The sequence below is a fragment of the Leopardus geoffroyi genome, chromosome E2, assembly GCF_018350155.1.
Source record: "Leopardus geoffroyi isolate Oge1 chromosome E2, O.geoffroyi_Oge1_pat1.0, whole genome shotgun sequence".
Lineage (NCBI taxonomy): Eukaryota > Metazoa > Chordata > Mammalia > Carnivora > Felidae > Leopardus > Leopardus geoffroyi.
The window spans coordinates 9,821,136-9,848,683 of record NC_059335.1 but is presented as its reverse complement, the minus strand read 5'-3'; the positions used below and the strand labels follow the sequence as shown (position 1 = coordinate 9,848,683).

The 27,548-nt window shown below is 59.6% G+C and overlaps 1 protein-coding gene across 2 annotated transcripts; it reads right to left on the bottom strand.

Moving 5' to 3' along the window:
• Positions 1–142: 142 nt before the first annotated feature.
• Positions 143–23,372, bottom strand: NAPA (NSF attachment protein alpha). Of its 2 annotated transcripts, none has more exons than XM_045441887.1 (11): positions 22,968–23,372; positions 13,816–13,895; positions 11,129–11,245; positions 6,441–6,487; positions 5,000–5,077; positions 4,719–4,774; positions 4,520–4,604; positions 3,654–3,758; positions 2,502–2,570; positions 2,057–2,107; positions 143–918 (listed from the first exon to the last, which is right to left on the bottom strand). In XM_045441887.1, the coding sequence occupies exons 1-11, from the start codon at positions 23,063–23,065 to the stop codon at positions 817–819; spliced, it is 888 nt and encodes a 295-aa protein (XP_045297843.1). In that variant the 5' UTR covers positions 23,066–23,372; the 3' UTR covers positions 143–816. The 2 variants fall into 2 exon arrangements, with proteins under 2 accessions (XP_045297843.1, XP_045297844.1); XM_045441888.1 differs by lacking the exon at positions 22,968–23,372 and adding an exon at positions 16,633–16,893.
• Positions 23,373–27,548: the final 4,176 nt, after the last annotated feature.

Below are 27,548 nucleotides of genomic sequence, written 5' to 3'. Positions count from 1 at the left end.
GAGCCCAGGATCCCGGTCACACTCACCCTCTTCTTCCCCACAGAGTGTGCCCAGAGCCCAGGGTGGGGACCAGGCGGGAAGGGAGACAGGACACCAGCCCCAGAGACACAACGGGGCAGCAGAGGTGAAGAGGAAGAGAGACTCATGCGAAGTGTTCTTTTTTATTTTTCTTTCTCAGGCCAGCTGCAGCTTCCGACCACAAAACCTCAAAGCACTAGGGAAGGAGATGTCAGGGTGGGCGCGGGGACGGCCCTCTGAGGTCCAGGGCCTGCGGTCTATCCTGAGAGGTCAGGGCTGCAGGACGCCGTGGGGGTTCCTGGCACCGGAGGGGAAGGAGCCCGCCCCCACGGGGAGAGCAAATCTCAGCGGCTACGTGTGCTCAGGGCTCGGCTGGAGGACAGGTGGGAGAGACCGAAGCCAGTCTTGCGACTCAGCCGGTCAGGAGGCGGGGGACCAGATGCTGACCCCCCACCCCTGGCGGCACCCACAGCAAACAGGTCTGTGTCAGAGATTCTGTGTTTGGGGTAGAGAAGGGCACCTCTGGGGGGGGGGGGGGGATTAAATAAACGGGCAGGAGGCGAGGAGGCGAGGGGGTGCAGCGAGAACAGAGGGGCACTGTCCGGCCGGCAGGCCCAGCCTCGGGGGCCCCGCGGCAGTGCTGAGCCCGCACCGCGGCTTGGGGAGACTCCTCTGCGGGAAGGGAGGGGAGGTCTCGCAGCCAAGGTCTCGGCCCCACGTCTCTGGGCTCACGCGCTGGAGGGGCGCGGGGGTAGAGAAGACGGGGCAGGAGGACGGGTGCCAGGGGGCTGGGGACGCTTAGCGCAGGTCTTCCTCGTCACCCTGGATCGTCTTCTTGATGCGAAGCAGCATGGTGGTGAGCCACTGGTCCAGCCGGGAGATGGAGTCGTACTCCTTCACCTGCGACACAGCGGGGGAGGTGGCAGAGGGCGCCGGTCCCACAGCCGGCCCTGACGCCCTCCCTGTCCCCAGTCCCAGGTTCTCTGGGTGTTTCCCGGCCAGCCTCCCTGAGGAGGAGCGAGGGGAGGGGGGCTCCCTCTAAGGCTGCCTTGGGGGGGCGCCTGGGTGGCGCAGTCGGTTGGGCGTCCGACTTCAGCCAGGTCACGATCTCGCGGTCCGTGAGTTCGAGCCCCGCATCAGGCTCTGGGCTGATGGCTCAGAGCCTGGAGCCTGTTTCCGATTCTGTGTCTCCCTCTCTCTCTGCCCCTCCCCCGTTCATGCTCTGTCTCTCTCTGTCCCAAAAATAAATAAACGTTGAAAAGAAAAAAAAAAATTTTTAAGGCTGCCTTGGGGAAAAGAAAGGATTTTTGCGGCATAGAACGGTCCAGCTTCCTTGTTTTCTGGGTGGGAAACAGGCCTGGCCGCGTGAGGGCGGCCTGTTCCGGACGCCACGGGGATGGGGGCCTGTTGCCCTGCCATGGCCCTGCTTCTCCCTTCTCTGTGGCTGATCCTCCTCGTGTCCCACCCACCGCCCGGGGCAGGATGGACCGGAGGGACTCTGGTCTCTGTCATCGGTAGCGGTGTAGGATTCCTGAAGGGCCCCCAGGAAACGTGATTGACAGATGCAGTCCAGACGACTGGATCAGGACCTGACCTGGGCCCAACAGAGTTCCAGAATGTTCAGAACAGAGTATGGAAAGGAAGAAACACCTCCGTGGGGTGGTTCTGTCACGGAGGTTGGTGCTGGAAGAGGGAGCCCTTCCACGACGCGTCCCCCTCCCTCCCTGCTCCTCCCAGCTGCTCAGCTGGGGCACCGAGTGCTGCAAAGACCTTGGCCTTCAGGGGCAGACACACACGGGTCTGCATCCCAGCTCTGCCCCCAAGGGGCCGAGGACGAGTCCCCGCGCCTCACTGCCATCATCTCTAATGTGGGGAGAACACCTCCCTGTATCTCTGGGGCTCCTTGGGAGAATTCTGGGGTGACTGGACAAAGGAATTCACAGCCGGGGCCGGGGACAGGACCGGGGCCAGAGAAAGGGTGGGTGGGATTCCCAGGAGAGTGTGTCTGAGGAGGGCGGGCCCCGCCACGGCCACTCACCGCTTCGGTGTAGCTGTCAATGTTCTGCTCCTCGTGGGCGTCTAACAATTTCTGCAAGAAAATGGCAGGCAGATGGGTCAGGGGCCAAGGCCGGCCACGCGCCTGACCTGGATTAGATCCACCCGTTAGATCCACGCCTGACCCGGCGGTGCAGGTCAGGGGGCTCCCGTGCCGGGAGGAAGGGTAGTTTCCAGTCCCGCCCTGTGCGTGTGCATGCAGGCGTGTGCGTGCGTGCGTGAGATCACGCGGCCTCCCAGCTCTGCCGTCTCCGTCACCACCCGAGCCTTACTTTTCCCGGCTAGAAAACGGAGGCCCACACGGCACGGGAGGGAAAACAAAACAAAGACGGAAGACCCTAAAGAACCACCGCACAGATCTCGGCAGTTATGGCGACTGGAGCCCGCGGCTGCCCTCCCCCGCTGCCCCCAGCCCACCCAGCACTCACTTTCATTAGCGTGCACTCCCGGGAGCCAGAGAACGCAGGGAACAGCTCCTCATACTTCTGGACGGCGAGCTAAACGTCACAAGGGTGGAAAGAGGGGACAAGCTCATGAAGAGGGGCCATCGGAGCCACTGGCCTGGCAGCCAAGGGGACCTGGAGACACCTGGCCCCTGAGTCCTTCTCTGTGCCCCTCCCCCAGCGTCACCTGGCTCTGTGCCTGGCGGCACCTCCGTGGGGCTGTGCTGGGCCAAGTGTGGCTGCGGTGACAGCTTGTGGGGAGGAAGCGGGAAGGGTTTCCCAGGCCGGTGCCCAGGGCAGGGGGCAAACACCAACTGCCTCGCAGGAGTACCTCCTACGTGCCAGGGCTGGTGCTGGGCACTTCTCAGTTCACCACCATGAGGCCCCGGGGAGGGCCACGTGATGGGGACCCCCATTTTGAAAGCGGGGAAACGCAATGACCTGCTTGGGGCACAGGGGACGTGGGGGTGGGGACGTGGACCGGCCCGACAGCAAAGCCTGAGCTCTCGCCCACAGCGGGAGCGGGGGCTGGCGGCCGTGCTCAGACACTCCCCGAGGCTGAGGGCGGGGTGGCCGGAGACCCCAGGAAATGCCGAACCCGGACCCCGAGGACTCCAGCTCCTCCTCCGGCTAGGCCATTCCCTGCCCCCTCAGCCAGCACTGGCTCCGCTCTTGCCGAGAAGCCCCGAAAATGGGTGGTGTGGGCACGCGTGCTACAGTATAAATCATGACTCTGGGAGTCAAAGATCTGGAATCCAGCCCTGTGGCCTTGCATAAGGGGCTCCGGCCTCAGCATCCTCAGCTGTAGAATGGGGCAACAGTGGTGCCGACCTCAAGGGACGCGGTAAGGACCCAAAACATGCTCTCACGGAAGAAAAAGCCTGGCACCAAGTGAGCCAGGAGCCGGGCAAACTCAAAGGCTACGGAGACCGGGCGCGTGACAACAGGAACAGAAACACGCCAGTGCGAACGAGGCGTGCCATCCTGTCCTGCCCACAGCTGACTGCAGACACCAGACGTGAGGGAGGGGTTCACCCCTTGCCAAGAGGGGCCTCGGCCTAATGACAGACCCAGGGCTCCGGGGTGGCCACTGGGAGGAGGGGGAGGCCCTGGGTGGGCCCACGGGGCCGTGCTCACCTTGGCATTGAGCATGTCGATGCAGAAGTGACAGAGGGCCGCCTTGAAGAAGTAGTCCTTGGCGCTGTACTTGAGGAGGGGGCTGTCCATGGCATTGGTTCCCACCTGTGCGCATGTGCAGGTGGCACCATAAGCTCGGGGCTGGCAGCCAGGGGCGGGGGGCGGGGGGACCGGGGTCGGTGCGTCTGTGTCCAGGCTGAAGCCCGGTTAACCCGAGACACCAAGGGCAGGGAGGCCGAGGACCAGCCCAGAGAAGTCGGCCAACGGTGTGCGGGCGGCCACAGAGCAGTGTGTGACGGGGGTGGGCTGCCACAGGGCTGAAGCCAGGTGTCCGTGCCCCCCCACCCCCGGCCCCGCCCCGCCGAGGCAGCCGAGATGACGAGATGACAGGGAGGCGGCGGCCCCACTGTCAGGCCCGAGGGAGGCAGACACACTGGTGGGCAGAAGGCGGCAGGAGGCGGGAACTTGAGAGCCGGAGCCCGCCCCCCTCTCCTCCAAGGCCAGCTGCCTGCCTTTCTCTTGGCCGCGCTGAACCTACCGGGACAGCCTCGCCCGCCCCGCCCGCCCCTCCCAGCCCAGGGGAGCCTGCACACCTGTGGGTCGCTCCCTTCCCGTCCCCCCCACCATGCCTCCTGGGGGCTGCTCAGCCACCTCCGGCCACCCCAGGCCTCCGCGATTCTTCCCGTTCCCTGGGCCTCCCAGGAAGCTCTCCGTGAAACGCGCACAGGGGAGAGGGCACAGAGGAGAGGGCGGCGACACCGTGGGGAGTGGTGGGCGGAGAGGTTTTGCCAGGGAGGACAGGATGAGCGCCGGGGAAGTAATGGAGGGAGCACCATGCAGGGACGACAGGCCACACCTGTCCCCACCTGCTCATAGATGTCAATGGCCTTCTGATACTGCTCCAGCTGAGCCGCATAACCAGCCACCTTCAGCAGGCACTTGTTGGCTGAGCTGTGTGGGGCGGGACAGAGGCAGAAGTCGGTGGCGGTGGCAGTGTAGGTGGGGGGAGCTTCCAGGGGGCTGCGGAGGGCGGGGGGAGGGCGGGGGGAGCCCGCTGCCCGATACCTGTTGGACTCCTCCCCTTTGTAGTAGTCTGCAGACTGCTCGTAGTGGGCGATGGCCTGAGGAGACACGGGGAAGCGATGCCACCTTTGTCCGCCAGGGGCCCGGCCCTGCCTGGGGCACAGCAGGAGCCCCTGACCCGTGCTTGGCCAACGCCCCATGCCCCCTTCCGGGCACCCGGGCACCAGACGCCTCCCCCAGTTAACGCGAGCCCCGGCCCAAGGGGCCCCAGCCGCCGCAGCGCTCCCCCTGCAGCCAGGCAGGGCCTCCGGACTCCCCCTCACCTTCTCGATGTCCACCAGCTCCGTCTCGTAGATCTCAGCGATGGAGATGTGGTGCTTGGCCGCGATCGTGAATCGGCCCTGGGTGGGATGTGGGCAGGGGCCATCTGTGACGAGGGACGTCCCCAGCACCCCAGCCCAGCCCTTCCTCGCCCCTCCAGGCCCCCGGAGCCGGGGGTTTCCTGCCCCTCAGACACCGGTGAGGTGTGCATGAGAAGGCACCGAGGGGCCCTAAACAGAAGGCTCCAGGGAGAGGCCTGGTCTCTGCGCTAGCCCGATGCAGTGACCCTGGGCAAGCCCCCCACACGCAGCCTCCGTGTCCGTCCCGTCCACAGGGGCACAGGTGGGCGGGGCAACGCCAGAGATAATGTGGGTGCACAGGTACCTGGCAGAGGCCCCGGCCTGAGGAAGTGCTGGACAGGGGGCCCAGATGAGGGGAACGACCAGCCCACAGTCACCCAGTAAAAGCCCTGGAGAAAGTGGGTCCGAGCATCCGCACCGCATGGGAATTTCTTGGCCTCCCATTCCCCCCGTGTGGCCGTGGAGACGGCCCCCTCACAGGCCAACAACCCCCAGCTTCCCCTGCAGACATGCACGGCTCTCCCCAGGGACGGCCCTAGCTTCCAGAGGAGCTAAGCATAGGCTACCAGCTTCTACCTGGGGTGGGGGGCAGAGGGGCCCGCAGAACTGGGCTCCTGGCCCGCCGTTTGGCACACGGGGCTGGTCTACGGACACCCGCTTGCCAAGGGACATCGGAAAAGGGCAAAGCCCCGGGCTCGGCGAGGCCTAGTTTCGGGTCTCAGCAACTGCTGTTCGCAGGCACGTGTCCCTGGGCGAGTCACGTTGCTTGTCTGGGCCCCCCATCCCCGTCAAATGGGGTAACGCTTTCCACCTCACAGGGCCGTTGCAGGGGAGGATTGACCCACTCAGCGGAGGGAATCTGGCAGCCGCTGTCGCCGCTCTAACTACAACACTCCAGTATGCTACTGGACCTGGTAGGGGGCAGGACCCGGTTCCGGCCTGGGGAAGGGGTCTGGCGAGACAGAGGCAGAGTGTGGAGCGGCATAACGCGGAGCGGATGGGAGCCGGAGCCCGGTTTTGGTCTCTGGTCCTGGCTCCCTGGTGGAGCTGCCTCTGGGCCTCATCTGTCGTGGGGATGCTTCCCGGGGACAGGGCAGGGGCTGAGCCAGCTCTGGGCCCCACCTCCCCTCTGGCCTGCTAATCAAATGGGGTGCAGGAGGGGAAGGACCAGCAAGGGGAAAGGCCCCCGATAGCTGTAACTTCTACAAATGTAACTTCCCCTGTGCTGTGGCGGGAGCTGTCGGGAGCCAGGCCGGCGCGGGTGACCCCCCCCCCCCCCACCTGCTCCTAAAGCTGGCGCCAGGGAGGGCAGGCTGGAGCAAGGTGATAGAGCAGGAGGGACGAGACAGGCAGTGGCCCTTACCATGTCCGTGTAGATCTCGATCGCTCTCATCAAACAGTTAATGGCCTCTGCGGAGAGAAAAAGGGAAGCAGGGAGAAATGAGAAAGAGAAGTTATTTCAGCAGAAGCCAGAAGGAGGAGGAGGAAGAGGAGAGAGCAGGGCAGGTGTTCCACTGTGCCCTCGTGGCCATGGCCGTGGCGGGAGGGGAGGTGAAGGGACACCTGAGCCCCAAGTAACGCTCTTAGACTAACGTACCGTGCGGCGGACTACCTGCTGAGGGCTGCCCTCTCCCTCAGGCTGCCACACTGCCACCACCTTCCCAGCAGCCCCAGGGACCGGACACCGTCAGGCTGACAGCCAGACTCCCATGGGTGTTTTGAGCCAGGCCCGCCAAGGCCCTGCCCTCCAGGACAAGGGGTCCTGGCCAGGGACGGCCAAGCCTGACACCCGAGGGACCCCCAGGTTCCACCCGGACTCTGGTACCCCGTCACTGCGGGACCCCGAGTCTGCCACGGTCCCCTGCACCTGCCTGGCCCCCATCTCTGGCAGTGATGGGGACCCCGAGGCCCCTCTGGCTGGAATCCCCATCATTTTCTCAGCATTCAGCACAGCCCTCTGTTCTCCCCGCCCACCTTCACCCACCGCGTGCCAGCTCCCCACACCACAGGTGTCCCCAACGAAGCAAACACCAGGGTGGCCCGTGAGAGACAGAATTCGGCTACCTTTGTTGCACCACCTGTTCCAAGACCTTAAATTCGGCTATTGCTTTTTTTTTTTTTCTCTTTTGACACGTCATTTGGAGGAGAGAGAGCGGCATGAGTGGGAGGCACTTTCTAGCAGACAGAGATGAGCTCTCGGGCTGGATCTCTTTTAATGCATCTCAGAAGAAAGGGTGCTGGGGGAGGTGCGGGGGGGAAGGAAGAGAGCCCGGACAGACACAGGATGTGGGCTCCGTGCTGGGGTGGGCCTGGAAGGTCCCCCTGCCATCCAGGATACCCACAAGGCTCCTGGTCCACCCCCAAGGTCCCCCACGGTGAGCCAGGCCCGCTGGGCTGAGGGGCCACAGAGGAGCCACAGAGGAGCCAAGCCTGGCCTGCTCTCAGGGCCCTAAAGGTCTCATGACCCAGGGAGACAGGTGAGCAGAGGCTCTTAGCCTCAGACTGTGGCTGGGCCTTCAGGGAGTCCACAAGCTCCCCGCCCCCTAAGTTTACAGGCAAAAAGTGGGTGTGTGTCAGCTCTACTCTGGGGGAAGGAGTGTCTGCAGGTTTGATCCAATTCTGAAAGGCCTCTGGGGGCGCCGGAAGGATTCAGAGAACCATTCTGGTCAAGGATGGGAAGCAGCTGAAAGCTCAAGGCGCGAGAGAGGAAGAAAAGGAAGCAAAAAGGAAGCAGAAGGAGAGAAAAGGGAGAGAACGCAGAGGGAAAGAGAGAAAAAATACAGCCGGAAACAGTCTCACTTTAACACAGGTGCATATTTCGAAACAGAGCGTTTCTGGATCTGACGAGCCAACACTGGGCCGCGACACAATGATGAAAATAAGGACGACAAGGAGCTGGCTCCGCACCTCCCACCCCTGCTTCATCCTCCACCCCAGGGGGTGCCGGTGGCTCCCCCTTCTGGAACACCAGGGAGCCCAGCCTGGCACCTGGCCCAGGGGGCAAAGCTTGCTCCCGGTGAGAGATGAGCAGCCCAGGAGGGGGACCGGAGGCCCCCAGCTGTCCCCACGGGCCTGCTGGCACCAGGCCCGAGTGCTGTCGCCAAGGCTCGGTCCCGGCAGTGGCAGCGGGGGCAGAAGGCTCACCCCCCAGGCGGCAACACGGACTCACGGGGTTAAGTCCCCTTCACGCCTGCTCCCGGCTCAGGAACAGCTGTCCCTGAAAGCAGCGGGCTGCCCGCTGACGCCCCGGGGAGAGCGCCGGCAGGCAGGACGCCGACAAACTAGATACAACCAGCTTATCTCCAGTCACCCGGACCCCACCGATGAGCGGCCGGCGCACCCCTGGACGGGAGCCAGCCCGGGATGGGGGTGGCGGGTGCCGTGGCCCAGAGGGGAAGGCCTGGCTGAGGCATACTGGGAGTCATGCGGCCCGGGGCCCCGGGCCCACCTCCTGTGCTCCAGCGGCCCCGCCGTCCAGCTGCACTTGCCTGTATCAGGCCTGGGACTGAGCCCGTCCCAGTGAAACGGGGGCAGACCGCAGAATCCCACGGGGAAGTGGAATGGGTTAAAAAGAGACGCTACCACGTCTAACCGCGCAGTAGGCACCCCCGGGCCTGGCTATCAGGTGACTATAGGAAATCGGGGAGCCGCTGACAGCTATGGGCATCACTTCCCCGCACCCCCAGCCACCAAGGGGGTGGGCAGGCTGCCCCCGGCCCGCACTCTGGGCAGACTCGCAGAGGGAGAGGGCGGTGACAGGCACCGAATCCTTTCCTTCCACCCTGGCTGGCTCTGGCAGGCCTCCTGAGCGGCCCCAGCCGCCTCTCCGGGGGAGGGCCCTCCGGGACTCCCGTAGGAGGTGCTGACACAGGACACAGGCCTTCGAGGCAGGCGCGGTGGCCAGCAAGGCCCCAGGGAGCTGGCCACCTGCTCGGGGAAACCCGGCAGGGTTCCAAGTGGGCCCTCCAGCTCTGTTTCACAAGGCACAGAGCCAAGAGGAGGAGGCTGGGGGAGGCCGGGCCTCTGTCTGAGGGGAGCCAAGGGCCACCCCTTCCTAGATACTTATCACACACCAGGTGCCGCACTGGGCAGGTCTGCGCGTCCTTTCACACTCGGTCTCTGCTTCACCAGACCAGGAAACAGACGCCCAGAGGATGAAGTGACTGCCCAAGGCCACAGGGGCACAGGCTCCGTTCACACTAGGGAGACCACACTCAGCCACGCACTCTGTGAGCCACTGCGGGGGCGGACGACAGCGAGGCAGCGGTGCTGGGACTCGCCCCCAACGCCCCTCCCTGATCAGCACCAAGAACCTGGCACTCCAGCCGAGGAACTCAGTCCTGGCTCTGCCCAAATCAGGGTCCCCTCCTCACCGTTGCCCCTCTCGTTCCCTGAAAGGTCCTTGCCACCCCAAATCCACCCCCTCCCCGCCTCAGCTCCCAGGGCAGCAAACCATGTCTGCGGATCCCTGGAGAAACCAAAGTGGCCTCTGGGTTCCACGACGGCCATGTCGGCTGCTTTCCCACTGGGGCAGGGACGCCTCGGCCACCCTCTGCACTTACTAAGGCCAGGCATGGGGGCCACAGCCCCCGGCCCAGAACCTAGCACCCAACGCACCCCCTGCCGTGCTGAGCCTCAGCTGAAAAAGCTCAGATCGAAAGCCAGGTGACGAAGGACGCGGCGTCGGGTGGGGGCCCGTCCAAGGGAAGGGCCGAGGTTTGTTTAAAGGGCAAATAGCGCTGTGCACGTGTCACAGAGCCTGGCGCTCAACTCCCGCCCAAGAAACGAGTCCTTCCAGTCACCCAGGGGCAGCAGGTGAAGGCCCAGAAGCTAAGGCAGCTTCTCCAGGTAGACCGGTTTCCCCGGGGGGGGGAGAGGGAAGGCTGAGGTGGGGAGTTCCCCGGGGGATGCGGGCAGGGAACGGACACAGACGTCCCTGGGTCATCGTCACATTGTCCACGCAGCCTGCGGTGGCCCACCCCATCACAAGGCCTCTGCTCTGGTTCTGGCCAGGCCTCAGCCCACCACATGACCCCTCAGGCCAACACCTGTGACATACCCAGCTACGGAGCAGTGACCGGTCAAGCCTGGGGACACAGAAAAGCCACTTGGTCTACACTGATCAAATCCCCGACTGGGAACTAAATATCCCCGGGTACGGGTAACGGATCTGCCAACAATTCCCCAGCGCTCGGGTGTGGCCCGCGCTCACCGATCCGTGCAAACACCTCTCTGACTCTCTTGGGAAGGACAGGTCTTTACTCCAAGGCGCGGCATCTCCTTTTCTTTCTTTCCTTTTCCTTGAAACATTCACATGTTCCCTATTCTCTTCTGAGAGCATAGCGACAACGAGGGGTCACTTGAAGAAAACGTCTTCACGCTTGCTAAAATGAAAAAGTTAGCCACCTGTGTCTGGCACCAGGATGAAAAAAATGAACTAAAATTCCAGCTCCACAAAACCCCAGAGCCTGGTCCCCGCTGGGCTGTGGGACAAACGGTCTTCTCACCATGAGTCAGTCCCAAACCGGGCTCCTATCCCCAAACACTCCCGCATTTTAAGTAACTTGTTCTCTGGCAACTGCATCTCGGGCTCCGTTCTGATTCCCCCCCCCAGCGTGTTGGGAAGCCAGGTCGGGATAATTTCCGCTCCTTTTTCGGCATCAACTCCTACCTGGCCGGTCTTAGAACCCCTCCCACCCCCTTCTGCATGTTAATTCTGACAACAGAACAGATTTTCCTCTCTCCTTGGCATGCGGCGGGTCTGCAATGTAACTCCCACTCCCAAATGCTCCCGGCTTCGGGAGGGAAGCGATCGGCTGCGCACACCGAGCAGCAGGGGGAGGCGGAGGCTTGGAGCAGGATGCAAATGCCAACCGGAAGGGAGCCAATTCTGAGGTTCAAGCCCAAGCGTCTGCCTGCCAGCCTCCTGCCAGCCTCCGGCGTGTGTTGGCCCCTGGAAAAAACCGGAGCCTCGCGGACACCGGAGGGCTTCTCCGGGGAGCGCTCGGCTGGTGCGCGGGCAGCCGGGCCCAGCGTCGCACAGAGGCTCACCTTGGGGGTCAGCTTTCTTGAACGCGTTGCCGGCGTCCACGAAGCAGGTGGCCGCGTCGTGTTTGCTCTGGAGCTGCAGGTGCAGCTGGGCGGCCTGGCAGAAAGCGTTTCCGGCAGCTGGAACAGAAAACAGTGAGCTCAGCCTTAGCGGGGCTCCACTTATCAGATGCCGCTCAGACACTGCCCTGGGGAGGCGGCTCTCTCGAGAATGCAGAGGGGCCCCCAGGGGGGGGGAGACAGGCCTGGCTTGAGCTGAGGTGGAGGCCTCGACTTCGGGCCTCCTGACCCCGGGGCCGAGGCTCCGGAAAGTCCGTGAGGTGGACTTGGAGGAAGAGGGAGGCCCCTGAGCCCTGGGCGTGCAAAGAGACGGCCAGGCCGAGGCCAGCTAAAATCCCACAGCCCTGGTCCCAGCCTTTGCCGAAATTTCCAGGGCCACCATTTCTAAAAAAACACAGAGAAGGCAGGCAGGGCCGAGAGCTATGAAGGATATACAAACTATCGCCAACTAAGCCCAGCAGTGGCCCCATGGGACAGCAGGAACTCGGGGACAAGTGCCCATGGGCAGAGGGTAGCAGTGACCACACGGGAAGCCCAGTCTGTCCCGTCCTTAGTTGCACCAGTTGGAAGCCATTCTGGTCACACGTCTGTCTCCTAAACCGCCTTGTGGAATGCAGGAGACCACGGGATCTCTCCTCCTCCAACCCCCACCTTCAGCTCAGCCAGCCTCCGCCTGACCCCATGCTTCCCTTCATCCTCCTCCAGCAGGATCCGAATCACAGAATTCCTGAGCCGGAAGGGGACCAGAGGGCCTGACTCCATCCTGCAACTTCAGAGCAGCAGGAAAGACAAAGCAGCCCAGGTTCTCAGTAGGCAGGATTTATCATTTTGCAGGGCTTGAGTGCAAACTGTCCAGGAGAGTAGCGTCATTGGAGAAAATTGAAAAACAGCCCAAGGCTTTTATTTGAACAGCTGGAGGAATAGGGCGGGAGTAACAAATTTGAGGGGCAAAGTACCATCTATGTGACTGAAAAATAAACATCCTGGGGTGCCTGGGTGGCTCAGTCGGTTCAATGTCCAACTTCGGCTCAGGTCACGATCTCACAGGTTCGTGGGATCGAGCCCCGGGTCAGGCTCTGTGCTGGCAGTGCGGAACCTGCTTGGGATTCTCTCTTTCCCTCTCCCTCTCTCTCCCTGCCCCTCCCTGATTCCGGCTTTCTGTCTTTCTCAAAATAAACAAACTCTAAGACAAACAAACATTTCTTTCTCTGATGGCACCCGATCAGTTCAAGAGCGTAAAATTATCCCTGGCACGTGGCTTTACGCACAACGTATTTTGCGACAGTTCAGGAAGAACTCTTGCCATTTCCAGGAAACCAAAAGCATCCTCAGAAAGCGAGGAGATCCGTCCTGCCTGGGGCCCTCCCCACTGCTTCCAGGGGCCCGTTTCAGGTTTCATCTCCTTCTGGTCAGCAAGTTCCTCCCTGGGTCCCGAACCTGAACCTGTCTTCACTCAATTTCCTCTACCCCGTCTTGCTGACGCTCCAAGCTGGAGTCCTCTGGCAGCTCCCAACCAGACTTCCTGCCTTTCTGGCCTCTAGGGGCCCCTCCCTGCCTGCCAGCCTCTCTTCGGGGGAGCCAGCCACGCTCCAGCCTTGCCGGGAGTCTCACCACAACCTCATGGCCGAAGCCAGAGCGGCCACGACTCTGATCACACTCCACCCACCAAGCGGAGGCGCACGTCCTGGGACGCTCTCTTCCAGGCCGATGCCCTCCTCCAGCCTTAAGCAACCTGACATCGTCAACCTGCGTCCTCCCCTAGTCAGAGGGAGAACACAGAGAGGGCCGTGGGGGGCACCTCCTCACTGCTCCTGAAGTTTGCTAATCTGCTGCCCAGAGTCCTCTGTGAGCTTTCCCTCCACTCCGAGGTGGGAGGCAGTGCGGCTAGCAGGAAGGACACACGCGGCACTCCCGGCCACCATGTCTCCGGGAGTCCACACGACGGCCCCGTGGGGGTCGGGACCACCGTCCCTGTGGTCCTACTGAGGAGGAATCACATTCGGAGACATCGAGTAACTCTCCCAGGGGCACACGGCCAGTCTGCGACCCAGATCTAGGTCACACTGGCTTCAAAGGTCACAGAGCCAGCACGGGGGCAGGTTAAGCGCTCCACTCCCGAGTCGGAGCTCTGCCTTCCGAATTCTCACTCCGTCACTTGTTAGGCATGGGGCTGGGCGAAGCTTCCGTTTCCAGCCACGGGAACACGGACGGTACTGACCCTCACAGGGCTGCTGTGCCGATTCATTCGATCACAGAATGCACGCCTGGCACTTAGGAGCGCGCTCCGCAAACGGTTAACGATTACTGTTAACTGAACCACTGGAATGGACCCCCGAGCCCAGAATTCAGAAACCCCTCAAAGAGCAATCTGGATCCGCTAATCTATCTATCCTTAGCCTTAGAGACCTCTCTCCAAGGTCTTGTGACCCAAGTAAAATAACCCAGTGGGCTCAAAAGGAGCCAATGGCAGGCCGATGGGCTTCTGAGGCCAAAGATGGCGTAGAAAGGTGGCGGGGTTGGGGCAGGGGGGTGGCGCTGCCAGGCGAACCCCTGGGTCAGGCCTTCGGGACTGGAAGCGGAGGGAAAACCGGAGACTCGACCACGAAGGAGTTGTAGCAAAGATCACGTACCGCTCCAGTTTTTGGCCATTTTGAACATGTTTGCTGCTCGGGTGTAGATCTCACAGGCTTCCTCTATTTTGGATGAGCCTCTGGGGAAAGAAGGGGCAAGATGAGACAAACCCGTCTGGTGTTGAAGAGCAAGCAAGCATCCCGCCCCGGGGCCAGTGCAGACGCGCCCCCGCCCCCATCCCTTCCCCGGGAGGTCCGCTGCAGCCCAGGCCTCCTCTGGGGGCTCAGGGGAGACCGCGTCCATGGCCTCCACTCCCTGGAACAGAGACACGCTCGCTGCCGGGGCCCTCCCGGGGGAGGCGTGGGCCACCCTCACTCGGGGAGGGGGGCCTTCCAACCTCCCCGTGAGCCCTGCCTCTGACAGTCTCTTCCACTTCCGCTCGGTGACCACGGGTTCCCAGGCTCTCTGCAAATCCTTACCCCCAACCCACCTCTGCCAAGAGACTGCAAAGCATTCTGGGGGAGGAGCCCAGCTCTGGATGCCTTGGCCATTTCCCAATGCCTTAATCCCATGGCTCGCACGCTGCGGTTGTTCAGTATAGACCTCTTGACCCTGCACGTGTGTCATTACTACTGCAGGACTGAGCAGATGTATACAAAAAACTAGCCACAGCATTCTTCTCGAAGGTGGGGTCTACAGGAACCCTACAGAAGGGGGGGGGGGCCAGGTGTGGCAGACAGGTTTAATCACCACGCAAGCACGCCTCACTGGTACTGTCTGAATTCTTTATCATCTGCATACTTTATCTATTAAAACATACAGGGAAGAATGCAAACAAACAAAGTACTTCTCTTTTTAAATGCCAAGATTTACATTTGGTTCTGTGGCCCAGCAATAAATTACATTTCTGCCAATTTATCCCAAGAAACTAAATCAGAAAAGTTGTAAGGATGTTCAGTACAGAATTATTTAAAATGGCAAAACCACCTTCAAAGAACTTATTGTGTAAGAGTAGGGGCCTGAGGGGCACCTGGGTGGCTCAGTAGATTGAGAATCCGCCTTCAGCTCAGGTCATGATCCATGGTTCCCGAGTTCGAGCCCTGCGTCGGGCTCTGTGCTGACAGCTCGGAGGCTGGAGCCTGCTTCAGATTCTGTGTCTCCCTCTCTCTCTGCCCCTCCCCTCCTCGTGCTCTGTCTCTCTCTCTCCCTCAAAAATAAATAAAAACATTAAAAAAAAAAAAAAAAAAGAGTAGAGGCCAGAGACATACAAAGGAGTACATTGAGGGGGAAAAAAAGAGCGCTCTGTTTGGGCAGTTTCACCCTGACTTCCTGATCTCCCACGCAGGCGGTGCATATGAAGCTCTTCCTGAATTGGGGGACCCTTCATTAGAACCTCGTCTGAGTCCCCACCACGTTTCTGTCCTTCCACCTCCAATACTGCAACCAGGCTCAGCCCACGAGGTCAAGCTCCCACCGCCCACATCAGCAGTAGAAAAAAATCCCACACGCTCAGTTCTACCAAATGGATTTCAGATTCTCTCTTCGCTGACATCAACCAGTATTTTGTCTGGAAGAAGAGAAGACGGGTATTTTCCAGCAACAAAGCCACACAGATCATTTTCCCTGTTGCCCCTCTCTCGTGTCCGCTGGCCCTGGAAACTCGCCGGCCCCAGCTGTGGCTGTTGGGGGGGCCTCCCGTGGAATCTGGGGGCACGCCTTCATTCTGCACCGCTAAGGCAGAAGGTCCTTTCCTTGGGGTCACTGGATGGTCACGGTAATCAAACCAGAGCCTCCCCAGCCACCCTCCCCTGAAGATTTCCCTCAGGGCTGGGTGCGGCCTGGAATCGGGCTTTTCCAACAATGGTCCTAGGTGATTCAGAAAGATCAGGTGGTTCAGGAGGGGAAAAAGCTGACCTGGACCCATCGCTTTAGGTGACCTGTTCCGAGTCAGGCTGTGTCAGCTGGTAGACACCCCTGGTCAGGCTAGCTAGGGCTGGAATCCAGGGCCCGGGATTCCAAATCACAGCAGGTAAGGTTCTTCTTTAGATGAAAAGTCTCTGCCTGCCGGGGCTGTGCCGATGCTGGTCCCCTACCCTCCGCTGCTCCACAGGAAGCGCCCGGAGGACTGCCCTCCCACACTCACTCTGCATGGTTCCACAGTCTTCCCTGGCCAACCTCACCCCAGCTGGCCCAACACACCTTGGGCTTGGGGCCCCTGCTTGGAGTGACTTCTTTAGAACCCACTTTGGGCCTTGGAGAGGCGAAGAACCTTCCCGGGCATAGAGTCCTTTGAGGCCTAGCTACAAAATCCTCTGGGGGACCTTCTCGGGAATATTCTCTTACTGAAAGGGGATGGACGTGTTCACCGACCGAAACCCTAGGTCTCCTCATCCCATGGATCCCCTGGCTCATCCTTCCCTTCTTTGTGGCAACAATTAGGTTCTATCCAGATTCAGACGTGCTCTGAAAAAAACCTCGGGCTCCTGGATAAGCAGAAATGGCCCGACCCACCGAGAGGCCCAGAGCCGGGTGATCAACAATGAACAGTCGGCCCCAGCTGATTTGTTTCAGCTCAGCGGGACAGAGTGAACACAGAACACAAAGCCTGTCAGCTGCCGGCCTGAAATTCTGTGATTCCACGCCAGGCCTGCTCTGGGTCAACCATTCTAACCGCGGACTGGGAAAGCCAGAGGGATTAAGGTCTGCTCAGGCCTGCCTCCTCCCAGTAACTTGGGGCCTGCGATGGCAGGGGGAACCCCTGGAGTCCCATCCCCTCCGTTCGGAAATGGAAATGGAGCTCTCAGAGGGGGCCAGTGACTTGCCTAGGGTCACTGGCAGGCCCTGAAGGAGGAGCCATTCGCATAGCTGCTTATCACCTGGGGAACAAACACGAGCCATTTATTCCACTTATTCTGTGCCAGACGCTGCAGATGACAGCAGTAAACAAAGGAGAAGGACCTGGCCCTCAGTAAACAGGAAATCAGCGAGGCGATGTGAGGAGTAAGCAAGCACAAGAGGGACTGGGGGAGGAGGGGGTTCCCTGGTCAGGCACATCAGGGCAAGCCACTGGGAGGACGTGAGATTTCAGCTCGGTCCTCGAAGGTGACTAAGGAGCCACCCGCGGAAAGAGGGAAGAGCATTCCGGACAGCAGTCACACAGCACGTGCAAAGGCCCCAGGACAGGAACAAGCTCGGCCAGGTCAAGAACAGCAGTGGGCCAGGATGGCTGCGGTGCAGGGAGCGGTAGGAAATGAGGCCGAACAGGCAGGTAGGGGACCCCGTGCTGGAGGCCAGGAGAAAGGTCTGGGCCCTGTTCTAACGCAACAGGGAGGTTTGTGGCAGAGAGAGTGACCAGGAGGAAGCAGCCCCCAGCTCCAGCGCTCTAGCAAGCGGTCTCCCGGCAGGGAAACCTGCGGTTTACTCCAGGGCCTCTTGCTGAGGTCAGGTGGGCTCAGATCCCTCATGGGAGCCTGGCAAACTCTCAGCCGGAAGAGCCCAGGACTTCTCCCGTGCCTCCTGCAGGACATCCAGAAAAGCTAGTTGGGCAGGCCTCTCCTGAAGAGCCCAGCGGCAGCACAGGCGACAGCTGACTGTCCCTCCCCCACCGACCTCCCCCAAGCTGCCTCTGCTTCGCTCTCCCCATCGGGCGGCTCGGCTCCGAGCCACGAGCCACGCCACGAGCCACGCCGGGAATAGAGGGAACTGGTTTGGACCGGCCTGGTGGAGGGCTGTCTATAATTACCCACTCGGCTCTGCTCTCTGCCCCCTCCCCAGGCAGAGGAAGCAGTCTCCGGGCTCCCAGGCGCAGCCACCAACCTCCAGCGACTGCCATATGGAGAGGGGAGCACGGTGCCAGCAACGCACAGAAGGCCCGGTGGGCCGCGGGCCAGGGGGGGTCCGCGGGGCAGAGCCTCCCGGCTCCTTCCTCTGTCCCCTGGGCACTTCCTGCCTCCCAGCATCGGGCCACCCGCCCCACCTGCGCTTTCCTCCGAGCCTCATGAGGCAGGGCAGGTGGATCTCCTTCTAGGTCCTCCTCACTCCCCGCAGGGCCGTAGCCACTGGCCCTCCGTCGGCGCCTCAGTTTCCCAGATCCTCCGTTGTCCTGAGTGGGGACGAATGGACCCCAAAGGCCCGTCCCCACCCTGACCTTCTCTGCCGTTCTATGTATCTTCTCTACGTTACTATGAGGACCTAAAGCACCCTGCCTGAAGCAGCACCAAGTTCCTCACAGTAAGGCTTGGGGTATTTTACTCCTGCTTCACTGAGGAGGGAGCTGAGGCTCGGAGAGGTCAAGGGGCTTGCCCAAGCTCACGCTGCCAGATGGTGGCAGGGACCAGAAACAGGACTCGGGTCCTGGAGATCCGGTCCTGCCTTGCTTCTCACTCACTCACTCAGGAGATCTGGGAGGCTTCCTTCCCTCTGTCTTCTGGAAAATAAGAAAGGGGGGTGGGAGGGGGCAGCTGGGTGAGTCGGCGGGTTGAGCGTCCAACTGAGGCTCGGGTCATGATCTCACGGTTCGTGAGTTCGAGCCCCACGTCGGGCTCGCCGCTGTTAGCACGGAGCTGGCTTCGGCTCCTCTGTCCCCTGCTCTCTGCCCCTCCCCCTCTCGCTCTCTCAAAAATAAACATAAAAAAAAAAAAGAGAGAGAGAGGGTGGACAAGGTCCCTGCCTACTCTTGCTTCTCCGCCAGACTGAACAGCCAACGCCGCCATGCGGATTTCCCTCACCCACAAGCAGACTCTGCTCTCTGCTGCAGCCACACCGAGCTGCCGCTGGGCAAGGGAGGGAGTCATTAAACCAGCCCCCCGCAGAGCCCCCCGTCAGTGCCGCAGGCAGAAGGAACACTGGAAAACAGGGCCAGAGCTGCGGGATCCCTGGGCAGCTCCTCCCATGCCACCTGCAAAGCTGAGCCGCTCACTGCCTCCCCGGCTCTGCGGGCACCACCTCCTCCGGGCCTCGTGTGTCTGAGCTCCTGCGGGCAGAGCCCCGCCAACACAGGCCCCAGGAACGACAAAAGAATAAAGTGTCACACACACTAACTGCCCGGTTCTGACACCATCGCAGGACACTCTTGTGACATGCCCGTAACAGATGGACAGCAGAAATAGAATGGACCCGGGGGTCGAGAGACCCGGGCTGAAATCAGTTTCGGGCACTTTTCATAACTGTGGGACCTCGGGCTAGCGATCCCAGAACCTCAGTCTGTTGACCTGTAAAATGGAGGCAACGAAACCGAACCGGGAAGAGCCTCTGCGGGGAGGAGGGACGACGCGTGCTCAGTACCTGGCACCAAGGCCAGAACAGAGCAGGTGCTCAAATGGCTGCTATTACAAGGAGGAGGAGAAATCCAGTCCGAGGGCTGCCGGCCACCTGGCAACGGGAATTCTAGAGCCACCTGGGGTGCTGGAAAAGCCGGGGGCTGTGACGAGGCCTGGACTCAAAAGCGGACTCCCGGCTCGAGAGCCCCGGTTCCCTCTGTGTCTGGGGGGAAGACTCCGGACCTGGCGGGGCTGCTGGAAGCACGCGGGCACCTGGGAGAGCGCCCACCACACAGCAGGTGCTCGGCTGGGTGCTTATCAGGCTGGCAGGGAGAGCATGTTCTAGAAACGTTTACCTAGCTCTAATCTCGGTGTGGGTTTCACCTCCCCCGCGACCCCCAGGTTAGCCAGGAGGGGGGACACCACCTTCTGGTTTCCACAGAGCCCAGGGCCTCGGACCCGCCCCACTCCTTCCTACGTCCTGCTGAAGGTGCGTATTTACGGGCCACTGCTTTCCTGTGAGCTCACAGGCAGGGGCCGATGTGGCCCGGCAGGTCCCCCTCTGGTTCTCGGACCGACGCCCCTCTGCGCCCCAACATGATTTCGCTGTAGCCCCAGAGCCGAACGTGTTTCCTTTTCTTTTTTTAAAAAAATTTTTTCCAACGTTTATTTATTTTTGGGACAGAGAGAGACAGAGCATGAACGGGGGAGGGGCAGAGAGAGAGGGAGACACAGAATCGGAAACAGGCTCCAGGCTCTGAGCCATCAGCCCAGAGCCGGACGCGGGGCTCGAACTCCCGGACCGCGAGATCGCGACCTGGCTGAAGTCGGACGCTTAACCGACTGCGCCACCCAGGCGCCCCACGTGTTTCCTTTTCTTACAAAATGTTTCTCAAAGGGCTTTGTCTCTGAGCCGTCCCGTCCCACCCAGGAACACTGGAAGTTCTGCACGAAAGCAGCAGTCCCCTCCGTCAATAAAGGCAGAACCCTGGGGGTGCAGCCGAACAATGGCCGGGTAGCCCTGAAACCTCGCATCCCCTTGGGAAAGACTTGTGCTCTGGGTTGGGGCAAGGGACACCGAGTTTTCAGCTGTGGATCCTGACAGCTGGCAGGGCTCCTGGGGGTGGCTGATGCCTACAGGCGGTTTAAACGGGAACTGATCTGTCAACATTTAATCTGTACAAATGCGCTCTTTGTATACCAAACCCCTGACATCTGTACGTTTCCGGCACTTCTAACTCAAATTCCAATAAGATACTTAATAACAGTAAGTACTCAAAACACAGAGATCAGGCTCATCGCTTCACGTGCAGCCCTATGAGGTATCGCTATGGTTTTCATTTCACAGATGCAAAAACTCCCTACCAATGGTAGTATCCAAGGGGAAAGAAGTTTTTCTCTTGGATTTTGGTCAGCAGGGGATGGGGGGCAAGGGAGGAGGCGTCAGGGCCAAGGAAAAGCCCCAGGGAACGGAACCACCATTTGGAAGTTGTACAGTTCCAAACAGGGCACAGCAGGGAAGTTTCTGGATCCATCTGAAGCCCTGGGGCAGGAAGAGGGAAAAAGTGTATCTACCCCATCCCCGATCCTTCTCTGCAATTTGTGCTTTGCTCAGGAAATCTCCATCTTTTTGTTTCCAGAGTAGAAGTTTGGGCTGCTCCCCCATTCCCTACAGCTCCCCTCCCCTGGTCTATGTACACTGGCTGGGTCGAGGGGGGGAGGAAAGAGCCAGAGGAAGATATACAAGGAGCTCTGATCTACTAACTGGCTGGTACTGCCTCCCTCTCGGGCTGCTGGTGCACAGAAGCCCTCTAGCGTCCGGGAGCCCAGAAACAGTGAAGAACAAAGAAGGCCCTCACGTCTAAGGATGCGAGGTTGTCTCAGATCCCAGGTGGGGGCTATCCTACTTGGCCCGTTGACATGAGCAGAGACCTCTCAATTTGGAATGCCGTCACTCCTGATGGTTCTAAAAGGGGAGGGAAACGCATGAGGGATGGGCTGAGCCCCAACACTCCCTTCTCCGGCCCCTGAAGCCACTGGGGGGCCTTGAGAAAAGGCAGCTGTGAAATGCGGAACACACGGAAGCCTGGCTCCAGAGGGGCGGGGGGGCCAGGAGAGAGGGCTGGCCAGGAGGAGTCCTCCCGGCTGACCTCTTGCCATGCTCCCAGCTCTTAGGCTCCGTCCGTGCCTCTGCCTTCGCCTTGCCCACTCCTCTCTCAGCACCGTCTCAACTGCTCTTGGCGCTCGAAGGGTCTGGGATGCATTCATTAAACAGCGGGAGAAAACTGCCATGTGGGGCAGGGAGGAAGGAGGAGTTCTGGGGTGGGAGTTCCCTAACTTAGAAATTCCTCTTAAGTTGGCCCCCATCTTTCTTTTTTTTTTTTTTTTAATTTTTTTTTTCAACGTTTATTTATTTTGGGGACAGAGAGAGACAGAGCATGAACGGGGGAGGGGCAGAGAGAGAGGGAGACACAGAATCCGAAACAGGCTCCAGGCTCTGAGCCATCAGCCCAGAGCCTGACGCGGGGCTCGAACTCACGGACCGCGAGATCGTGACCTGGCCGAAGTCGGACGCTTAACCGACTGCGCCACCCAGGCGCCCCGGCCCCCATCTTTCTTAAGTGTAGCGTCCAGAAACGGGCACCAGCCTCGGGGAGAAACCAGTGTGGCAGCAAGATAGTTTTGGGATCAAACAGACCAGGTCTCCTACTTACCGGGGAACCGGGAAAAGTAATCTGTCCAGCCCCCCCGGGATGTTGTGAGGGTTCAATGCAAGGACGCAGGTGAAGTGCCTGGCCCAGGTCTGACTCAGAATCCGAGTACTTAATAATAAATATTACCTGGTGTCATTACCGTCACTGCCTGCACTCCCCGACCCAACTTCTCCCCCACACCAGCTGCCGCGGTCCTTTCTAAAAGGCAAACGGGAACCGTCCAAGATCAGCCCCGTTAAGGACTGTGTCCCCCCGCAAATTTCATGTGCCGACATCCTAACCTCCAAGATGATGACATGAGGAGATGGGAGCTTTTGGGGGGGTGATTTGGTCACCTCCCAAAGGGGGAAGTGCCTTTAGAAAAGAGACTCCAACACGCTAGTTCACCCCTTCCACAACGTGAGGACGTGGTGACGGGGTGGCTGTCTACAAGGCAGCAGGCCTTCACCGGACATCATATCTGCCAACATCCTGATCTTGGACTTCTAGCCTCCAAAACTCTTAAGAGTTAAATTTCTGTTCGTAAGCCACCCGTTCTAGGCTATTTTGTTATAGCGGCTCACACGGACTAAGACAGGCCCCCGGAAAGTCCTCAATGCTCTCCAGCACCTCGAGTCCAGCTTCTTTCTCCGGTTCATGCAGCTTTCTCTCAAGCGCCCTCAGACGTCCCAGACTTGGGCGCCCCATCACTCCCAGGATCACCTTGGCCCTGACCCTCTCACCATCACCCGGAGCTCCTGCAAATCCGCTGCTGCGCGCCTTGGAGAAAGGTCAATCCCTCGGGCAGGTGTCCTCAGTCCCGGGCCCACTATGCCCGTCAGGTATCCTTCGAGTACGTTCTCTAGAGCTCCAAAAGACTTCTTGACCCGGCTGCTCTCCCAAACCGATCCCCTTCAAGGCCTCAGGTCGTGTTCCCTCGGCCCAGGTTCGCTCCGGCCTCTTGGCCCATGTTCAGCCTGGGTCCTCTTACCGCCTCAAGACGGTGTGGCCCGTTTGGCTGTCCTCAGCCCACGGCCCTCCCACCATCTCAGGAGGTCTCTCCTCAAACCGAGCTCCCACAGCCCGGGCCCCCTGGCCCTTGGCCGGTGTCCCCTCTACCACTTTAGACCGTGGCTCCTCCTCCCGGAATCCCCTCCGTTCTCTAGGCTCGGGCCCTGCGACTCTACTCCGCCGCTTCGGGCCATGACTCCTTCGTCCTCTCAGCGTAGGTCCCCGCCGACCCCTCGGCGCGGTTCTTACCCAAACAGGCCCGAGAAGAAGGACTGCGAGTTCTTCACTTTGCGCTCCGCCTCGGCCAGCAGCGCCATCGCCTCCGCTTCTTTCCCGGAGTTGTCCATGGTGGCCGCAACGGTACTCAGCAAACGGCCGGACCCGGGCCCACGGGGTACTCAGCCGAGGCCCGGCCGCGGTGGTCAGGTCGGGGGAAGCTTAGCGGGCGGCGTTGACGTCGCACCGGCGCGCGCCGCCTGCTGCCCGGCACCATGTGATCTGCGCCGGCCAACCAGCGGTCTGGTAGCGAGGTGCGCCCCTGCCGGCCACGCCCCCACCGGCAGGGGCATACCGCCCCGTGACTCACCGTCTCCAATCGGCGAGCCGCCGCTTCAACGCTTGCGCAAACAGCCGCGTAGGACACCCCACTCTTCCTGGTGCGCCCTACGATATCCCACGTGACTCGCATAAGCCAATCGTAGTCCCCGCCGTCAAAGACCCGCCCCGAAGTGCCCCCCGCCTCTGGCTCCTGCTCCACCAATCAGCAGCATCCTCCGTCTAGGCCGGTACCTCCCCGCGGAACTTGCGCCCCAGTCAGCTGACCACCGACCCTCACGTGACAGCTCCGAATCCAGGCCGCAAGATACGCCCCGCCCCTGTACGGGTTTGACAGGTCTCTTGCGCACCTCCTAGGCCCCGCCTCCGCGCCTTATCTCGCGTGGTTCTTCACTGGGAGACGCGTAAGCGGTGATGCATCCGCGCTAGCTTTTTTTTTTTTTTTTTTTTTTTTTTTTTTGCGCCCTCTGCCGACGGATACTGCAACTGGTTTGGGAAGGCAGTAAAGTACTTAGACGGGGAAACAAAACTAAGCAAGGGCTGTCTCTGGTTTAAAAAAAAAAAAAAAAAAAAAAAAGCTGTAGCAAGCGTATCACAAATTCAGACACCCAGAGCCCAGATCGTTGTTTTTAATACCATTGTCCAGTAAAAGGAACCAGGGCTCCTTGATAAATGGCTGCTGTGAGGCTTGGGCAGGAAATTACACAGGATGAGCCTGGAGCATCTCGTAGTGCCAAAAGGGAAATTTCGTGTGTCATACACACACATAAATGGTAAGGTATGTCAAAGAGACAAAGGAGCCAGCTGGAAGAGCTGCCCGTGGCCAAAGCTGGAACAATTCGAGCGATACAACGAACTAGGAAGAGATTATAATCCAATGTATAAAATATCCCCGAGCCCATGTTGGTTTAAGTGAACAGTCGAACAAATAAAATGGGGAGAACAGACAAATATTTCATGCAGAAGAGCTCCAAATAATTTATGTAGATACTCCTTCCTCGAGAAGGTGAAGCGAAACTCCTCACTCCTTAGGGGACTGTTCGCAGTGATTTCCCTCCAGAGTGCAGTGTGGGAAAGGAATGGGGAGACCAAGTTTCCAGTGGAGAAACCTGCATTGTCAGCCAGGTGCTTGAGGTGAACACCTACGGTGGTGAGTCACGGTGACATAGTGTACTTTCAGTAATGAGAAGCCGGTGGCACTTCACCTCTGTGGTCTCTCTCCCCATCTCTCCCCATCAGACAAATCCCAGTTGGGGCACATTCTTGGAAATACTTGACCAGGGTTTTCAACACTGTCAAATCACTAAGAACAAGGGAAGTCGAGAAACTGTCTCAGCCAGAGGAGCCTGCGGAGACATGACCATTAAATGTAATGTGGTATCCTGGGTGGGATCCTGAAGCAGAAGATGAATATTAGGTAAGAACTAAGGAAAGGTGAATAAAAGTATGGACCTTAGTTCATAACAATGTGTCGATATTGGTTCGGTAATTGTAACAAATGTGCCACAATCATCTAGGATCTTAGTAATAGGGGGAACTGCCTATGGGGTATATGGGAATTCTCTGTATCATTTTCAGTCTTTCTGAAAATCTAAAATCCACTCTACTAAGATTCTTTTTAAAAAAATCTAAGTTCTTGGGGGGCCTGGGGGGCTCAGTTGGCTAAGCATCTGACTTTTTAAGGTTTTTTATTTACTTATTTTTGAGACAGAGACAGCATGAGTGGGGGAGGGGCAGCTAGAGAATCCCAAGCAGGCTCCGCGCTGCCAGCACAGAGCCGGATTCGGGGCCCGAACCCACGAGACTGTGAGATCATGACCTGAGCCGAAACCGAGAGCCGGACGCTCAACGGACCGAGCCACCCAGGCGCCCCTAAGCGTCCGACTCTCGATTTCGGCTCAGGTCATGATCTCATGGTTGTGAGATTGAGCCCCGAGTCGGGCTCTGTGCTGACAGTGTGGAGGCTGCTTGTGATTCTCTCTCCCTCTCTCTGCCTCTCCCCTGCTCCTGTGTGTGCACGTACGTGCTCTCTCTCTCAAATAAACTAAAAAAAAAAAAAAAAAAAAAAAAAAAAAAATCAAGTTCCAGGGCCCTGAATGACTCCAATTATGAATGTCTGTGTCAGAATACAGGAACATGCATTTTCTTACAGGACTTCCGGCTGATTAGGATGCAGACGATTCAAGGCCCGCCTGGTGAGCAAACGATGTTACCTGGAGGTGGGGCTGGGGTTTAGCTGGGGGAGGGTGGCAATTCACAAGAAACATTTGCTCTCTTCTTACGTTCGGAGGCTCTCTTGGGCCACCCACTTGTGGTTGCTGCTGTATTCTGACTGCATGGCAGGTGGAGGTGAGTCTGGATTACCACAAGCCGTTTCGGTTCCGTGTCTGGCCAAGCAGCCCTATCGTAAACGCTTCTGTTTGTTTCAAGCTGTTAAATTTCAGGGTGATCTGTTATGCAGCAATGGATAGCTAATATACCACGCCACTGTTAGGCCAGCGTTTTTCATTTCCAGAAGGTTAGCTTGATATTTAGGGTGGGACCCAAACCATGATGGCGATGGCGGGAGGACACATTAAATAGCAGCTGCTCAGTTCCCACAGTGCACCCTGCCAGATGCTTCATTTCCATTTTCTCACTTAACAGATACGTGGCGGGAGGAGGCGCTCTGCACCCCATTTCACAGAATGAGAAAACCAAGGCTGAAACAGGGAAAGTGACTTTCCCAAGGTCACAAAGAAAGGAGTCAGGGGGGCACCTGGGTGGCTCAGCCGGTTAAGCGTCAGACTCTTGATTTGGGCTCAGGTCTCGATCTCATGGTTCATGAGTTCTGTGCCCCCCCCCCCCCGCTGTGTAGGTCTCTGCACTGACAGTGCAGAACCTTGCTTGGGATTCTCTCTCTCTCCCTCTCTCTGCCCCTCTCCTGTTCTCTCAAACTAAATGAACTTAAAAAAAAAAAAAAAAAAAGTCAGTATGTAAATTCCGGCTGGTAGGATGCCTGAGCCCCTTCCCTTAGTCACAATGCCGAAAGGGCTTCACGCTCATCTTGCTCCTTGGCTCCCCCTCCCGGCCCATCTTTAAGACTCACTTCGCCGCAAGCTGGCCCCTCTGTGGAGGCTCCTGACACCACCCTCTACACAGCTCCCCGCAGCCCCTCAGAACACAGCACACGGTGTAACAGACACGAACACACCTCTGACGTGTCCCTCTCGTCCCCATCTGACTTCATGGCATCTAAGCGGGTGCCACGCCCCGGAGCCACCATGGCAGCCTTGACCGGTCCTTTCCCTCGCCGCCTCTCCCTGTGACGGGAACCCGTCACCAAGCCGGAGTCTCCCCCCGAGACGCTTGCCGTCCCGCTGCAGCCCCGACCACCACCTTCCCTCACCACCACGTCTGCTGCTCAGACTCGCCACCCGGCCTCCTGCCAGCTCCGCAGAGTCGCCGGAGGGCCTTTGGAACACTCGCCACCAGCTCCCGCGGCAGGGTGCGCTCCTCCGTGCCGCCCGCCGCCTGGAATCCAGATCTTGGCCCCAGCGGCCGTCCGTGTGGCCTTCCCTGGCCACCCGCCTGCCACAACACCGTGGTCGCTCCCTAGGACCCGGCCCCCTGCTTCATTTTCTTCATGTCACTCTGTGGACACAAGGTCCACCTGCCCGGTAGCCGTCTCTGCTTCCTCTTCCTTTCCTGGCAGACAGAATCCCCGTTCTGATCCGGTGGCAACAAGCTCAAGGGATCCCCTGGTCCTGGTGACAAACCCTGAGGGTCCAGGAAAACTGGGGACATTTTCCTTCCAACCTCCAGGGCTCAGCTGAGGAAGAGCTTGGGCTACACCTCCGCCAGTGACACAGGAGGGGCATTCTGTCTGGGGGCTGCTATGAGCTTTCCTGGCTTTTCAAACGGGGCACAAGGAGGGGTGCCTGGGGGGGCTCAGTCAGTTAAACGTCCGACTTCGGCTCGGGTCATGATCTCACAGTTCGTGAGGTCGAGCCCCGCGTCGGGCTCTGTGCTGACAGCTCAGAGCCTGGGGCCTGCTTCGGATTCTGTGTCTCCCTCTCCCTCTGCACCACCCCCACTTGCGCAAGTGCACACACGCTCTCTCAAAATCAATAAACATTAAAGAAAAAAATTTTTAAAAAAAGGGACACAAGGGAGGGCCATGCTCTCTTCCCCACCCCCTCCGAAGGTCTGCCACACCGAGGCCGGCTGCCGCTGGTGGTCCTGGATCTCCCGGCTGAGCCACCCCATCACTGTATGCCCCGACTGCTGGACCCT